Here is an 18647-nt window from a genome sequence, read left to right on the forward strand (position 1 = left end):
CAAAGAGTCAAAAGTGGAGGCAGCATATGCCATTTAACCATCTCACTAATAGGCCATTGCTTCTTCCTCCTCTGCAGCTCCCGGCCCAGCTCTTTGGCATGGCAGGCGAGGCCTCTTTGGCTCTGCATGCTAGGCCTCCTTTATTCCTTGGCAGGAATCTCTCTCCATTCTTGAACCCTACCGATCAGCAACATTAAGCTGCTTGAGTTACCGTGCACATCGTGTTATTTCGCATCTCCTCTATGCTCTCCTTGTCTTGCCCCCTATAGTTGAAATGGCCTTCACTGATGCATCTTTCTTCCTCTTTCTTCCCTAAACACAACCGACAATTTGGCCAAGTATTGCCCACAGCTCCAGTTGTGGTGACCAGCTAGCTCCAGCCCACCCCTCTACTGCCAAGGCAGGGTCTGTGTTCTCCTCTGATCTGTCTGGCATGTTTCTGTCGTGACATGTTGCACTGTTAATCTTTATCCTTTTGAATTGTAATTATCTGTCCCTCTTCTCCACTAGCTGGGGCCTCTTGAAGCAGGAATAGTTTTGTTCTGTATGACAGCGCAATGTCTAGTACATAATAGGTCAAAGAATATATATTCATTAACATGAAAAATTAAAACGAGCTAAGAGGCTTACTACTCCAAGGAGAGCAGACCTCGGAATCGTTCCATCCGTGAAGCGATTACGAATAAATAATCTATGCTGGGATTTGGTCACTTGGGTCACCATCATGGAGCACCTTCAACAAGTAGAAAACTTTTCTCGCAGGCAGACTGATCTAATTCATTCTCCAGTAAACAAATATGAGAAATCAGAACTTTCAAGGATAAAAAAAGGAATGGTGCCAATCCCACACAGTTAGTAATAGCATTTGGTCTCTGTGGTCTATGCTTTTATTGCATTTTTTTCTCTCATAGCATTAAAAATGGCCTTGAATTATCTTGCTCTTCTTTCATTCAGTGGCTAGCCTTTCAAGGAAAAACAGTAAAGAAAAGTAAAGAAAATTTTAACATGTAGATAAAAATAGTTGTCCCAGCAAGGAAACAAAGAAGTTTAATTTTTAAACTCAGCTGATCATCTTAAATGCAATATATTTGTTATTGCCAAACTCTCCTTTTTAAAAAGAAGTGTCACCTGATAACGTTTAGTGTTAAATGTATCATTTGTTCAGAGTAAATAAACTGCCACTAGGAATTAGCACTAGAAGTTTTATAAATGCAGTTGAATTTAGTGAAGCTTAGATTCTCATGTACCCTTTCTGGCCTAATGAATCGGAAGCTTCTCACACATCTATCAGGGAATTTCTTAGGTGGACCACCCTCTAAGAAATCAAAGTGAAGAAAGGGTTCAGAGGTATTTTGGTTTTTATTCCCCTTGGAAAATTTAGTGGTACTTTTACTATATTTATTTGTTCATTATATTTAGTTTGAATATGACACATTGGAGGAAAATTCCATTAAAATTTCCAAAAGAGTATATCCTTTATACAGGGGGAAAAAAAAAGTGTGGGTACAGCCACTAACCATTAGTTGAAAAATGTTTGTGCTGCTCACTTAGGATCTTTACTACACAGATGACTGGAAAATGCGTCTCTAGTATCTGGGCACAGAGAAGTATTTTTTAAAAGAAATTAAGGTACTGTAGTCAGAATAATGCCCCCCAAGAGGTTTACATTCTAATCACCAGAACCTGTCAATGTTTGGTTGTATGTCAAATGAAGGAATTAAGTTTGAAGAAGATTTTAAGGTTTCTAATTAGCTGACCTTAATATAAAGAGATTATCCTGTTTGACCCACGTGGTCCCAAGGTACTCACAAAAGTCCTTATATGTGGAAGGGGAGGGTAAAAGAAGTCAGAGTTCGATTTAAAGATGGAAGAAGGGGCCACCAGTCAACGAGGGCCCTTAGAAGCAGAGCAGACAAGGCAACATTCGCCTTAAGAGCCTCTAGAGAGGAACACTTTTACTTAAACTTAGGTTGGAAGTCTCATGGACTAAAATCTATTTGTCATAAATTTCTGTTGTCTGTGGTAATTTGTTACAGCACCAATAGAACACTAATACAGGTACAGTCAGACAATGTGATAGTACACAGTCATTAAAACATAATGTTTACGAAGGACATGTAGGACACCTGGGTAGCTCAGTCGGTTAAGCCTCTGACTTTGCCTCAGGTCATGATCTCACCGCTTTGTGAGTTTGAGCCCTGTGTCAGGCTCTGTGCTGACAGCTCAGAGCCTGGAGCCTGCTTTGGATTCTGCGTCTCTGTCTCTCTCTCTCTGCCCCTCCCTGGCTCATGCTCTGTCTCTTTCTCTCTCAAAAATAACATTAACAAGAAAAAAGAACATGTAATGTGGGAAATAATCATGGTATGTTAGGTTAGAAAGGCAGCTGAGGTAACACTATATGACAGTAAAATTGCACGAAAATACTTATATACTTGTTTAGGTAATGGTTTTCTATGGACTATTTTTCTTCTGTCTTATGTCCCAAGTTTCTTTTGCAAACCAAAAACAAAATTAAATGTTGAACATCATTGACTTTAACACTGGAGATCAGTTACTCACAGCGTTTTATCTCCCTTCAAAATCTTTAAGAGTGGATATGAGCTCCAATTAATACAGTAAGCTCTTGGAGGTTAGCATGTGCTCAATCCTTACTTTGCCAATCTCTGCATCTCAAACATATTAACATATTTTCAGTGTGTCTCCCTGCTTTATTTTTGGATTAAAAAAATTTTTTTAACGTTTATTTATTTTTGAGAGAGAGACAGAGCATGAACGGGGGAGGGTCAGAGAGAGAGGGAGACACAGAATCTGAAACAGGCTCCAGGCTCTGAGCAGTCAGCACAGAGCCCGATGCGGGGCTCGAACTCACATACCGCGAGATCGTGACCTGAGCCGAAGTCGGATGCTCAACTGACTGAGCCACCCAGGCGCCCCTATTTTTGGATTTTTTTAAATGAAGTTTGAAACCAGAGCAATATGAAATTAGAAAATATTTTTTGGCAAAGATTAAACTCTGATATCTGTAATAATGGTGTAAAGATTAATTACAATAGCAGGATAACCAACTATGTATAGGCTAAGACTAAAATCTCAGGTGAAAGAACTTAACCTTTATGGGTTTAGACGGATAATGACTTTCATGTTTCTTGACCAGATTTACTGCTGATACCATCACTGTTAAAAAGCCACGGTCTCTCCTTCTTCGTGTATTTGATTTTCATTAGTGCTGGGTTTTATTGTTGCTTTTTATATTTGCAGAGAACGTAACTTAAAGGAAATTAAACCTCTCTAAGCAGGATAAAACTCCTGGTGTTAAGTCAAATGCTTTATTTGATGTCAAGAGCATTTTCAGTAACTATTACTTATCTACCACACAAAACTGCTAAACTTGAATACAAAGACCTGGTTTCAAGTCACAGGGTGGAATACAATTATTCGGTACCTGGGAGGCAGCAGAGGCTGTGACCAGGCACAGACCTCCGGCATCAGGTATGCCTGGCTTCCAATGACAGCTGCAGCCTTCACTCATGTCGGAGCTCCTGGTGAGTCACTTCAACTTCTCGAGCTTTCTTTGTAAAAGGGACTGTGTCCTCATCATCTACAGTTACTGTGAGAGGGAGAGGAAACAAAATGCCTCTCTGTAGAAACGACGAGTGAAGTGATGGCTATCCTCATATGTGAATGCCCTTTCTTACTGAGTATTGTTGCTTGAACTGCACAACTTAAGAAAATTCAGTAACTGCTTGTGTTGGTGTTCTCGGGTCATTTCAAGGCATGTTTTCTTAGGAAGTGTGAAAAAGTAACACATGTAACAAGGGACTGCCATTGTCAGGGAAGTTAACTGGTAGAAGTGGCCGAAACTTGTGTTTGACCTGTGTTTCTGATGATGGTTTTCTATCACCTCAGTCGAAGAAGAATATGAACCTAGTTTCTCCAAAATGCTTTCTAAAGGGGGACGTGATCTCTTTATTCTGCTGCGACAGAGTTTAAAAGAGGATCAGGGTGTTTTTAGGTACAAGTCTTAAAGGCAAAGGAAAAACAGTGCTTGATTTTGGCCTCTGACCTCTCCCAGAGAAATAATGGGAGTCCCAGGACCCTCGTGCTTTAGGTAAATGTTCAAAAGCAGAAACTTTGGGGGGACTCTAGTTCTTGGTGGGCAGGCCTGGGACTTAAAATTGAAGGTGGAAATGTAATGAAGACAAGAGAACCGTGTTGAAACTTACCTCCTCTACTGCGTTTGCTTCATTAATCACCATCAAGGATTTTTTTATGTGGATGCAGAACTCAAACCTGTTAACTTTGTGAAACAGCAACCCTGTCAAAATCTTCAAAGACCATTGCAACGAAACCCAAAGCAGGAAACAGGCACCTAAAGCAGGCAAATGTTTCTCCTAAGTTGTTAAATCAGGAGTGACTAAAAGAGCCAGATGGCTCACTCATGAGCAATAAAAAAATAAATAGTTGGGGGGCCTAGGTGGCTCGGGTGGTTAAGCATCTGACTCTTGATTTCAGTTCAGGTCATAGTTTCCTGGGCTCCAGGGGGGCCTGCTTAAGATTGTTTCTCTCCCTCTCCCTCTGCTCCTCCCCCACTTATACTCTTTCACTCTCACAAAAATAAACATTTTCTTTAAAAAAAAAAAGACCTTATTTTGAGAGAGAGGGAGGAGGGGAAGGGAAGAGAGAGAATCCCAAGCAGGCTCTGTGCTGACAGCACAGAGCCCAACACAGGGCTTGATCCCAGTAACTGTGAGATCATGACCTGAGCCAAAATCAAGAGTCAGACGCTTAACCAACCGAGCCACCAGGCACCCCAATAATAATAAAAAAAAATTTTAGTTTTAAATGATCAAGTGAAATATTCTTGGTTTGCTAATTTGCTTTACCCTGTCTTAGAATAAATTCTTTATTAGACTATGTTGAGACTCAAGGGGGTTTGGGGATAATCTTAAGATAAAAGGCTAAACTGTCCTTTTTGTGCTGAATGTTAGGTACAAAATAGCACTGCATATTTTAGAGGCAAACTGCTAAAAGTTAAGTATTGTATCATTCGAAAGTTTATAATTTTTCACAATCATTGTTTTAACACAGAAATCTGTTTATTAAACCAAACAAAACAGAGAAAATTATACCAGCCCTCGATATTTGAATTTTCATTTAAATAAGCAAACTCTAAATCCACACCTTTAAAGATGTTTGTGCATCTATGTATTTCCAAAATACTCATATTTCAATAAGATTTTCACATTATATTCACCAACAGTATCACAAAAGTTCTTTTTTTTTGTTTGTTTTTTTTGTTTGTTTTGCTTACGTAACTGTAAGGAACAGTAATTCTAGAAACACTAGAAGAAAAAAGCATAGCAATGTCCACAGTTACAAGAAAAAGTGCACATTACTTGGTCACAATCACAGTCATTACTTGAAAAACTATATGTAACAAGTAGATAAGAAATATCACTGATGCCTTAAACTCATTACCAAAAATGGAATGACATAAGTTCTACATGAAATAAGGCAAATCCAGGAATGCACAGAGAATCTGTAATCCAACCAAAGCTAAACAACAGAAAAAGAATCGTACAAGAAGCATAAACAGATGTACTCCTCCCTAAATATTTTAAAAATAAGCTTGCCTCAGTGCACAAAGAAAACACCATTCATGTGTATCCAACACTATAAAATAAGAAAGAAGGACAAAGTGGGGGGGTGGATAGGATGGGGCAGTTCATTTAAAGTTGCAGCTGCATCCACTGAGAGTTCTTTACGTCATTTTCACCTAGAATTGTAAATTATACAAATCCTATCAGGAGAGGGGAACGGTCTTTTTTTTTGGAAACGATTTCTGAAACCGAGAAAGAAAAACCACATGAGTGCACATTTTCAGATTGTCACTTGCAACCTCTTAACATTCAGCCATCTACATCCCATTGCTGCTGGAGGCATGCCTATAAGACAGCAGCGTCAATCCCGGGCAAGCAGCTGTAAGGAACCAAGGTGTGATATTTTTTTTTTCAATGATATGTCTTTTTTAATATTAAAAAATTCTGTGATGAAAACCGCTATGGCGCAACTGCAATGTTGAGTGGGTTGATGAGCACGGGTGCAGAAACGCAGGCTTCTCTTGGAAGTACTTCCTGATGTGACGATTTAAAGAACGTAGCAAGGATTTGTTTTCCAGCATCGTTATTTTTGTAGAAAGAATTTGGAAAGAGGAGAAGGCAAAGGGATGTGGAAAAGGTACTTACAGTAGTTTTTCAAAACAGTTTTTTTTAGGACCTATGAAAAAGTTAACAAAGTAAAAATGACCATTTTGAATGAAAAACAACTTTTCTTTTTATAAAAACTACATATATATTTTTTTAAAATACAAGATCCGTCTCATTGTTGTTATATCCTGTAGCAACAAGAAATTTGGCTTTTGTTTTTTTTTTTTGTTTTTTTGCCAGATACTGCAACTTTCAGTTCAATAAGTCAGTAGCAGATTCCACTAATATTTCAGTTGAATCTTGAACTATCAATACCACACGTTTCTTCTGTTTTATCCTTGAATTAGGAATATACAGCCTTTATTTGCCCCTGATATTTATGCTGACAAACTACAACAAAAAGCAGTGAGCTGGACACATTACTGTATCTCAAGTACTTCAGAGGTCAGACTTCCTTTGAAGCACCTTAACACATCACTTTATGGATCAAGGACAATGTGGCATAATGGAAGTATTTCTCTTAAGACTGTGCAGTAAGACCAGAAGCATCTCTGCTGGGAAATCAAAATGTCATTAGTGGAAACTGCAAATTTAGACCTCAGTGAATAGGATCGTCATTTGACTCAGTTCTGTTGTAAAATAAGATTTTCCAGTTCATCTGCAGAACGCAATAAAAATGCAGCTGATTCTCGATATCCTGCAACGAGCTGTCTCACGGCATTGATTTCGGTTGGACTCAGCTGGGGTCTGGAGCTTGAACTGCTGGAGGATCCTGAGCTAGTCGCCAACTGCCTCTTCATGCTGAGATCGGTGGGTCCTAGAAAAAATAATCACAAAATTAACAGGAACAACTTCTGTTCCGGTACTTTGAACATGAGCACTAAACTGTTGACTTGATTCACTTACTCTTTTGTGAGAAGCCGCTGATACCTTTAATCAAATACATCCGTTCACAGAAATACCCAAAAGCAACCTGATGTGAAATAAGTGGCTGAGTATGACTCCTTGTCCGGGCAAACACCTCTCGTTGTGGAAACACGGTGAAGACCTCCCAACACGTGCTTTTTGGAAAAATCAATTTTAAGTCTATCTTACACACGTAGTAGAAGTTTCTCTGCAGTTGTGTCAAAAGTTGGGAATTACGAATGCTTTGAATTTGTGCCACTGGTGAACAAATGATTTTAGGTCCCACCAATTCTGAACATGGACATATCCTAGATTGTGACGCCAATGACTCCAGATTACAAACCGCTTTATTTAGAAGAAAGGACATTTTGGACAGGGGAGTTCAACTTTTAAGTGACACAGTAAGGGTGTGAGTTGCATATTTTGTTTTTCATGTCAGGTGAATGCTTTTTCTTCCATCAGGTTGATTATTAACATAGGCAAAATCTTTTCATTTTTTTGAAAAATGGGTATTAGTATAAATCAGTCTGGTATTTTTCAACACTAAAGTTTCTTTTAGAAGTGTACAGCAAGTAAATGATCGGTACAATTTTGCAAAGAAATTAGACTTGGAAAAGTGCTTTAGGTCTTGGTAAAGCTGCTTCTATATTTACATAAAACATTTAGATGTCAAAAGATTTTTTTTATTGCATATAATTAAACCAAATCAGATAGGTCTGCCTTTTGACAACATTTTATAAATTTTTATTTGTTTTTTATAAATTTTTACTTTAAAACAATTTATTTAACATAGAAGAGTTAAAGATTTTTTTTTAAGTTTATTTATTTTGAGAGACAGAGAGTGAAGGAGGGGCAGAGAGAGAGGAAGAGAGAGCATCCCAGGCAGGCTCCATGCTATCAGTGGGGAGGCTAGTCTGGGGCTCGAACTCACAAACCCCAAGATCATGACCTGAGCTAAAACCAAGAGATGCTTAACTGACTGAGCCACCCAGGGGCCCCTGAGTTAAAGATGTTTAAGATGCTTTGCATCAATTAGATTATTAAGGTTTTATTATATACCAAAATGTTCATTGTTATAATTCTTACCTTTCGTTAAGCAATTGCTATAATTACTGCATTTGCGATGAGCAATACATTTAAAATCCTTGAATAAGTCTCACTGTCAACATAGCTAAAGGCATGCTCAAAACTGTAGTGATGCCCTACCTTGAGGATATTTTCACGGATTTCTCCTAAACATAACTTTTCAGATAATGGTATTCATTTCATGAACTGAAATGAGGGATGTTATTTTATCCTGTTAGTTCTTCTTGAGGCCTGGTGGAGACAGGTCAAGACCCAACCTCCTCCACCCTCTACCCTGGAGGGAAAAGAGGGCTTCTGTCAGCGAGGAGGCAGATGTCCCATGAGACAGAAACAGCTTTGCTTGTAATTTAATTAGGACAGAGACAAGACTTGCACATAAGAACTCTGACATTTGAGAGAGACGTATTTCCACTTCTGCCACGGCCTTTCAAAGCCTTGGTTTTCTAGCAGGAGTTAGCCTCCATTTGTCGTGCTGTTTACAAAATCATGAGTGTGACATAGCAAGCTGAAATGGAGAGATGTAGGGATGTCACCCTTGCAAACGGGAATTACTGAACAAGCATTCAAGCAAATTATTCATAGCAACCAGGTTTTTTCCGGAAAGTTCTGCGTGGATTAAGAAACTAATGTGACATTTAAAAAATTAAAGGGGGAGCCTAGGTGGCTCAGTCGATTGGGTGTTCAACTTCGGCTCGGGTCATGATCCCACGGCTGGTGGGATCGAGCCCCGCATGGGGCTCTGTGCTGACACCTCAGAGCCTGGAGCCTGCTTCTGGTTCTGTGTCTCCCTCTCCCTCTGCTCAACCCAGCTTGTGTGCTCTCCCTCTCTCTCTCTCTTTCTCTCTGTCTCTGTCTCTTGAAAATAAACATAAAAAAAAAATCCCATGACATAATGGGTTCAGGTCTATGGATGAGCCAACTTTAAATCTGGAGGTTTTGTTCCTTTAATATTTAAGAATCTTGGTAAGAATCATTACAAAAGAAAAGAGAAAGGATTTTCCTCAGTTATGCAGATATTTGGCATGTGGTTATCATTTTACTAGAAGGTGTAATATTTTGTGATGTTTTTGCTGATAGGCCAAGTTGGTGATTGACCCCTTTAACTGCAATTGAGAAAGGTGGGGGCTAGGGCTCCAGTTCCTCTTGGGGTAAAAGATATTGTGATTTTATTCTAACACTGCTGTTTACAGATAATTCTCTACTTCTGGCTGAGAAGTATGGTTACGAAACCAAGACATGGCTTTCACTTTCTTTCAGATGATTATTAACACAGGCAAATTCTTTTAAAAAAAAAATTAATGTTTATTTAGTTTTGAGAGTGAGAGAGACAGGGTGTGAGTAGGGGAGAGGCAGAGAGGGAGACACAGAATCCAAAGCAGGCTCCAGGATCCAAGCTGTCAGCATAGAGCCTGATGTGGGGCTTGAACTCATAAACCGTGAGATCACAACCTGAGCTGAAGTTGGATGCTTAACTGACTGAGCCACCCAGGTGCCCCAACATAGGCAAATTCTAGATAGCTCAGTAATACAGAAGCCATTCACACCTTTGTTATTTTTCTGGAACAAAGTTGACTTCTCTTGGTTTCTTTTCCATTTACAGGATCAGGATTAAGTATTATACATAAAAACTAGAAGGAATTATTTTTGCTATTATTTAAATCCTCAAAGTTAAGAGGTTGAGTAGGAAAGCAAAAAATTAAAATATTCACAAATGATCAAATTACCTAACTAGTATCTACTCAACCAGCCCCTTCCTTGTTTGTCATTAGTATTCTTATCTGCCTCATTCAGACAATGTCATACTTGACTGGCTTAGCTTAACCCAAACAACAATCAATGTAAAGTAAAAGCTCAAAATTTATGAAGATGTTGAATTGAATGAAGTCCAGGAAAATATTCTTGGAGATTTGCTTAAATCAGAAAGCCAATAAAAAGTATGGTTCTGGAAGAGTGGGACCTCTTAACAAAACAAACACAAATAATGACACAATAGATACCTCCAGAGAAAATGATTTTAATATCAAGTGTGAAAGGAAATAATCAGAAAACTTGACAAAGTCATTTTAAAATAAGCACCCACATTTTAACAAAATGATGCAGACCTACTTTAGTTTCACTCTGAAAATCTGAGGAAGAGATAGATACATTTCAGGTTAACATGCAATGTTAGAAAAATTAAGACCCATGGGGTGCCTGCGTGGCTCAGTCCGTTAAGCATCTGACTTCCACTCAGGTCATGATCTCGCAGTTTGTGAGTTCGCATCCCACGTCGGGCTCTGCTAACAGCTCAGAGCCTGGAGCCTGCTTTGGATTCTGTGTCTCCTCCTCTCTCTGCCCCTCCCATGCTCATGCTCTGTCTCTCTCAATAATAAATAAACGTTAAAAAAAGATACTAAAAAAAATTAAGACCCACTTAAACCAATCTTTGAATTATTTTTTTAAGGTTTGGGGGCATATTTAAGTTACAAATAAATTCTAATTAAATTAAAATGTATATCAATAATTCATAATTAATATTTTAAAAATATTTTTAAATTAAAATATAGTTGACATACAATGCTATATTAGTCTCAGGTGTACAACATAGTGATTCAACAACTCTATATGTTATGCTCTGTTTACTATAAGTGTAGGTACCATCATCACCATAGAAACTATTCCAATTCCATTGACTATATTCAGTAAGCTGTACCTTTCATCCCTGTAGCTTATTCATTCCATAACTGGAAGCCTGTATCTTCTACTCTACTTCTACTCTCTTCCATTTTTCCATTTCCCATCCTTCTAGCAATCATTAGTTCTCTGTATTTATGGGTCTGTTTCTGCATTTATTTGTTTTTGTTTTTGTTTTTTAATGTTTATCTTTATTTTTGAGACAGAGAGAGAGCATGAGCGGGGGAGAGGCAGAGGGAGAGGGAGACACTGAATCAGAAGCAGGCTCCAGGCTCTGGGCTGTCAGCACAGAGCCCGACACGGGGCTCGAACTCGCCAACTGCGAGCTGAACCTGAGCTGAAGTCGGACGCTCAATTGACTGAGCCACCCAGGTGCCCCTATTTGTTTTGTTTTTGTAGGTTTGACAAATAAGTGAAATCATATGGTACTTGACTTTCTCTTATTTCACTTAACATAATACCCTCTAGGTCAGATCTATCCATGTTGTCTCAAATGGCAAGATCTCATTTTTTTTTATGGTTGAGTATTAGTCCATTACACACACACACACACACACACACACACACACACACACACACATTCACCATTCTTAATCCATTCCTCTACTGATGGACACTTAGGTTGCTTCCATATCTTGGCTATTGTTAATGCTGCAGTAAACTTAGAGGTATATATCTTTTTCAAGTTAGTGATGTATTTTCTTTCGGTAAATACCAAGTGGGTGAATTACTGGAGCATATGGTATTTCTATTTTTAACTTTTTAAGAAAGCTCCATACCATTTTCCATAGTGGCTATATCAAATTACATTCCCATCAACAATGCACAAGGATTTCTTCATCTTTACTAACACTTGCTGTTTTTGTCTTTGTTATTCTGGACATTCTGACAGTTGTGATCTCATTATGGGTTTGATTTGCATTTTCCTAAAGATTAGTGACACTGAGGAATTTTTCATGTATCTGTTGGCCATTTGTATGTCTTTGGAGAAATGTCTATTCAGGTCCTCTGCCCACTAATTATTTGGATTGTTTGGCATGTTTTGGTGTTGAGTTGTATAAGTTCTTTACATATTTTGGATATTAATCCCTTATTGGACATAGCATTTGCAAATATCTTAATCACTAGGTTGCCTTTTTGGTTTCTTGATTGTTTCCTTTGCTGCACAAAAGCCTTTTATTTTCCTGTATTGCTAATAGTTTATTTTTGCTTTTGTTTCCCTTGCCTGAGGAAACATATTGAAAAATGTTGCTAAGGCCAATGTCAAAGAGATTATTGCTTATATTTTCTTCTAGGAGTTCTATGGTTTCAGGTATTAAGTTTAGGTCTTTAACCCATTTTGAATTTATTTTTGTGTATGGTATGAAAAAGTGGTCCAGTTTACTTCTTTTGCATGTAGCTGTCCAGTTTTCCCAGCACCAGTTATTGAAGAGACTGCTTTTCCCCATTGTAAATTCTTGCTTCCTTTGTCATGGGCTAATTGACCATAGAAGGGTGGATTTATTTCAGGGCTCTCTATCCTCTTTCATTGATCTATGTGCCTGTGTTTGTGCCAGTAGCATACTGGTTCTATTACTACAACTTTGTAGTAGAACTTGAAATCTGAGAATGTGATACCCCTGGCTTTGTTCTTTTTGCTCAAGATTGCTTTGGGTATTTGAAGTCTTTTGTGGTTCCCTACAAACGTTAGTATTATTTGTTCTAGTTCTGTGAAAAATACTGTTGGTATTTTTATAAGGATTACATTAAATGTGTAAATGGCTATGGGTAGCATGGGTATTTTAACAATATTAATTCTTCCAACCCATGATCATGGTATATCTGTGATTTATTTAATCTATGTTTTATAGTTGCTGAGTGCAATCTTTTACCTCCTCAGTTAAGTTTATTTCTGGGTATTTTATTCTTTTTGATGCACTTATAAGTGGAACTGCTTTCTTAATTTCTCTTTCTGCTACATTATCAGTGTATATAAAACAATTTATTTCCTTATATTAATTGTGTACCCTGAAATTTCACTGACTTAATTTATTACTTCTAGTAGATTTTTGGTAGAGTCCTTATGTTTAGGATCTATGTTTAGGATCATGTCATCCACAGATAGTTTAACTTCTTTCTTACCAATTTGAATAACTTTTCTTGTCTGATTCCTGAATCTAGAACTTCTAGTACTATGTTGAATAAAAGTGGTGAGAGCAGACATCATTATCTTGTTCCTGATCTTAGGAAAAAATGCTCTGTTTTTCACCACTGTGTATGATGTTGGGGGTTGTCATATATGGCCATTATGTTGAGTCACGATCCCTGTAAACCCACTTTGAGAGTTTTTATCATGAACAGATGTCCAATTTTGTCAAATGTTTTTTCTGCATCTTGAGAAGATCGTGATTTTAGCCTTCATACAATGTGATGTATTACACTGATGAATTTGTAAATATTGAACCATCTTTGCTTCCCCCAGAATAAATCCCACTTGATCATGGTGAATGATCATTTTAATGAATTTTTGAATGCAGTTTGCTAATATTTTGTTGAAGTCTGTATTTTTTAAACTATCAATTGAATACCCCTATCTATGATGCATTTTTGGTCCTTTTTAAAATTAGATTCACTTTTGTGGCCTTATTTTAATGTCAATTATACTCAAATAATAGAGACCCCAATAATAATAGAGACCCCAATATAGGACAAAATTTTAATTTGTTTTGCAGAGTGAGTTCTTTTTAAAAGACTTGGATAACCATGTTTTTTACATATACTGGGGGCCAGAGGCTAGGCCCATGAAGGCAGTCACCCTTTGTGGCTTACTACTGTGCTAGGTACTGTGATGGTACATGGCAAAAAATAAGGCTCAATAAATATTTGTGTAATAAATGAATGAGAAGTTTCAGATATTTCTATAGCCAACACTAAAGAAATGGAGAATGAGTGATGTCACTTGTAACACCAAATTATTGCTAAAAGAAAACTAGCTAAATATAGAACACAGTGGATTTAATGTAGCTTATTCAAATAGGGTTACCTCTGACATGGGATATTTAAAAAAATTTTTTTTTCAACGTTTATTTATTTTTGGGACAGAGAGAGACAGAGCATGAACGGGGGAGGGGCAGAGAGAGAGAGGGAGACACAGAATCGGAAACAGGCTTCAGGCTTCGAGCCATCAGCCCAGAGACTGACGCGGGGCTCGAACTCACGGACCGCGAGATCGTGACCTGGCTGAAGTCAGACGCTTAACCGACTGCGCCACCCAGGCGCCCCATGACATGGGATATTTTTATTAGCATAAAAGTCATCATCCAAAATTGTGAAAAACATAATCTCAGTAGATGAGTCCTGAATCAGGCATAAAATTGGTCGTGGCTACATGCAAACTTCTCTTTTCCCTTCTCCACTACCATGTTATGAACTCTGAATTGTTTGGATAATTGGCCATTTACAAGTTTTAAATAGTGGAGTGACATTTTCAGATTTATGCTTAAAAAAAGGGTTTGGAGGGGAGCCTGGGTGGCTCAGTCCGTTAAGAGTCCAACTTCAGCTCAGTTAATGATCTCAGGGTTTGTGAGTTCAAGCCCAGGCTGACATAGGGCTCTGCGCTGCCAGCTCAGAGCCTGAAGCCTGCTTCATATTCTGTGTTTCCCCTTCTCTCTCTCTCTCTCTCAAAAATAAACATTAATTTTTTTTAAATAAAAAAAATAAATAAAAAAGGGTTTGGAAAACTTTTAATACAAACAGCCAGACAGTAAATATTTCAGTTATAGGTCAAGAGGCATACTTCATTAAAAAGGAAGTAAATTTACATAATTTTAAAATTAGGATACAATTGACGTATAAAATTAGTTTCAGGTGTACATGAGTCAGTATTTGTATGTATTAGCCACCGTAAGTCTAACATCGATCACCACATATAGTTGGAAATTTTTATGATGTGATTTTATTAATTTTTATTAAGCTTTTTAAAGTTTATTTATTTGAGAGAGACAGCATGCAAGTAGAGAAAGGGAAGAGAGAGAGGCAGAGCGAGAGAATCCCACGCAGGCTATGTACCCCAGCGCGGAGCTGAATGTGGGGCTCAAACCCACAAACTGCGAGACCATGACCTGAGCTGAAGTCAGAAGTTTGAGCTACCCAAGTGCCCAGATTTTAAAAATTTACTCTCAGCAAGTTTCAAATATATAATCCAGTATCATTAACAATAATTGCCATGTTGTACATCCCCATGCCTATTTTTAACCAATAAAACCAATAAAAAAAACAAAAAACACAAGGAAGACTTTTTAAAGACAAAAAACATATATGGCCACACCTAAATGATTTGTTTGGCTTAGAGCTGAAGTAGATAGAGACCTTACAGTTTAGGAAGGTGAGGGAGAAATAACCATGGATCTTTGAGTCCCATTCATTGTGAACCTTCCCAGAGTTCTTGATTAGTGCTCTGGGAAGAGGGTGGGAGAGATAAATAATTTTTTAACTGTAATGAAACTGTGTTTAATGAAGACCAAATCTGTTAGTACAGGTGAGGGCTGCGGGGGCTGAGAGGAAATGAAGGGGCAGTAAGGACTGTGGTGGTGAGGGGTAAGCAATGACACTACCTCCTGGAACCTCTCTTCATTAGGGACTCCTATTGTCCCCCTTGAAGCCTCTCAATGGTCCAATGGGGACTCAGAGCAGGATGACTGGCTCCCATCTTACAGTTGGGGAAACTGAGTTCCAGACAGGTTCACTAGCTTGACAAAACTATGGATGGCTTCTGGTTATTTATGCTGTATCAGATCAGAGGAGATAAGAGCAGTTGGGCAGGGAAGAACAAACAAATGTCTCCACAGAAGAAGCAAAGGTGTAGAGAAGGGCAGGACATGGTGTGTGGGGACAATGGGAGGTGCTGGCTAGGGCCAAGTGGGGATCAGGCTGGGGGTATTATTTTTATTACAAAATTAATTTATACTTAAAACTGTTGAAGAGACTTTAAAAAGGCCTTAATATAATATTATATTGAGGTGGTGTCTGTTGGTTCTTCCATTGAGCCTCAATTTGATCCTGGCTGATTACATGTCCTGATAATTCTTCTATTTGGATAGTGGTGATTTCCTCTGATTCTCAGCATCTTTCATAAATGGCCATCGGTCCATAAAGGATTAAAAAAGCAATACCAGAAACAATGACAAAATGCTAGCAGACTCAAACATCCTTCTTGAATTATTGGAAACCAGGTCCGCTAATTATCAGCTTGGGTAGTTGAGATTACGAAGAGTCTCATCTGGTATCAGGGTAATGCTGGTCTTATGGAAATAAGACATATATATTATATATGTATATATTGTATATATTTGGAATTGTGTATATATATGGAATTCTATATATTCCATCATATATATATTATATATACATATATACATACATATATATTATACATTCAAAAATACATATATACATACATATATATTATATATACATATATATTATATATATACATATGTATATCATATATACATATATACATATGTATAGTATATGTATACATATATACGTACGTATATATAATATATATATGATGGAATATATACAATTACATATATATTGCAGAAGTCTGAGAAGGATTGGTGTTAGTTCTTTAAATATTTATAGAATTCACATGTGAAGCCTTTTATTTGTTGGGTTTTTTGATTGCTGATTCAGTCTCCTTACTGATAACTCCTTAATAATTGGTCTGTTCAGATTCCTATTCCTTCATGAATCAGTTTTGGTATGTTGTATGTTTCTAGGAATTTATATATTTCTTCTAAGGTTGTCCAAATTGTTGGCATGTAATTGTTCATTTTCTTATCCTTTGTATTTCTGTGGTATCAGTTATATTTCCTTTCTCATTACTGATTTTTTTTTTTTGGTAAGTCTAAGGTTTATCAATTTTATCTTTTTATTTTTTATTTATTTTTATTTTTTATGAAATTTATTGACAAATTGGTTTCCATACAACACCCAGTGCTCATCCCAAAAGGTGCCCTCCTCAATACCCATCACCCACCCTCTCCTCCCTCCCACCCCCCATCAACCCTCAGTTTGTTCTCAGTTTTTAACAGTCTCTTATGCTTTGGCTCTCTCCCATTCTAACCTCTTTTTTTTTTTCCTTCCCCTCCCCCATGGGTTCCTGGTAAGTTTCTCAGGATCCACATAAGAGTGAAACCATATGGTATCTGTCTTTCTCTGTATGGCTTATTTCACTTAGCATCACACTCTCCAGTTCCATCCACGTTGCTACAAAAGGCCATATTTCATTTTTTCTCATTGCCACGTAATATTCCATTGTGTATATAAACCACAATTTCTTTATCCATTCATCAGTTGATGGACATTTAGGCTCTTTCCATAATTTGGCTATTGTTGAGAGTGCTGCTATGAACATTGGGGTACAAGTGGCCCTATGCATCAGTACTCCTGTATCCCTTGGATAAATTCCCAGCAGTGCTATTGCTGGGTCATAGGGTAGGTCTATTTTTAATTTTCTGAGGAACCTCCACACTGCTTTCCAGAGCGGCTGCACCAATTTGCATTCCCACCAACAGTGCAAGAGGGTTCCCGTTTCTCCACATCCTCTCCAGCATCTATAGTCTCCTGATTTGTTCATTTTGGCCACTCTGACTGGCGTGAGGTGATACCTGAGTGTGGTTTTGATTTGTATTTCCCTGATAAGGAGCGACGCTGAACATCTTTTCATGTGCCTGTTGGCCATCCGGATGTCTTCTTTAGAGAAGTGTCTATTCATGTTTTCTGCCCATTTCTTCACTGGGTTATTTGTTTTTCGGGTGTGGAGTTTGGTGAGCTCTTGATAGATTTTGGATACTAGCCCTTTGTCCGATATGTCATTTGCGAATATCTTTTCCCATTCCGTTGGTTGCCTTTTAGTTTTGTTAGTTGTTTCCTTTGCTGTGCAGAAGCTTTTTATCTTCATAAGGTCCCAGTAATTCACTTTTGCTTTTAATTCCCTTGCCTTTGGGGATGTGTCGAGTAAGAGATTGCTACGGCTGAGGTCAGAGAGGTCTTTTCCTGCTTTCTCCTCTAAGGTTTTGATGGTTTCCTGTCTCACATTGAGGTCCTTTATCCATTTTGAGTTTATTTTTGTGAATGGTGTGAGAAAGTGGTCTAGTTTCAACCTTCTGCATGTTGCTCTCCAGTTCTCCCAGCACCATTTGTTAAAGAGGCTGTCTTTTTTCCATTGGATGTTCTTTCCTGCTTTGTCAAAGATGAGTTGGCCATACGTTTGTGGGTCTAGTTCTGGGGTTTCTATTCTATTCCATTGGTCTATGTGTCTGTTTTGGTGCCAATACCATGCTGTCTTGATGATGACAGCTTTGTAGTAGAGGCTAAAGTCTGGGATTGTGATGCCTCCTGCTTTGGTCTTCTTCTTCAAAATTCCTTTGGCTATTCGGGGCCTTTTGTGGTTCCATATGAATTTTAGGATTGCTTGTTCTAGTTTCGAGAAGAATGCTGGTGCAATTTTGATTGGGATTGCATTGAATGTGTAGATAGCTTTGGGTAGTATTGACATTTTGACAATATTTATTTTTCCAATCCATGAGCACGGAATGTCTTTCCATTTCTTTAAATCTTCTTCAATTTCCTTCAGAAGCTTTCTATAATTTTCAGCATACAGATCCTTTACATCTTTGGTTAGATTTATTCCTAGGTATTTTATGCTTCTTGGTGCAATTGTGAATGGGATCAGTTTCTTTATTTGTCTTTCTGTTGCTTCATTGTTAGTGTATAAGAATGCAACTGATT

The 18647-nt window shown here is 37.9% G+C and overlaps 1 protein-coding gene across 5 annotated transcripts in view; it reads right to left on the reverse strand.

Annotated features, from left to right (window-relative positions):
• Positions 1-5074: 5074 nt before the first annotated feature.
• The window catches only part of NOL4 (nucleolar protein 4), a 431144-nt gene continuing 417571 nt past the window's right edge, over positions 5075-18647 (reverse strand). For all 5 annotated transcript variants that reach the window (XM_043558563.1, XM_043558562.1, XM_043558566.1 and 2 more), the window contains one exon: positions 5075-7023. In XM_043558563.1, the coding sequence (XP_043414498.1) occupies positions 6830-7023 (194 nt within the window). In that variant the 3' untranslated portion in view covers positions 5075-6829. The remainder of the gene's footprint in view (positions 7024-18647) is intronic.

Source organism: Prionailurus bengalensis, chromosome D3, assembly GCF_016509475.1.
Source record: "Prionailurus bengalensis isolate Pbe53 chromosome D3, Fcat_Pben_1.1_paternal_pri, whole genome shotgun sequence".
Taxonomy (NCBI): domain Eukaryota; kingdom Metazoa; phylum Chordata; class Mammalia; order Carnivora; family Felidae; genus Prionailurus; species Prionailurus bengalensis.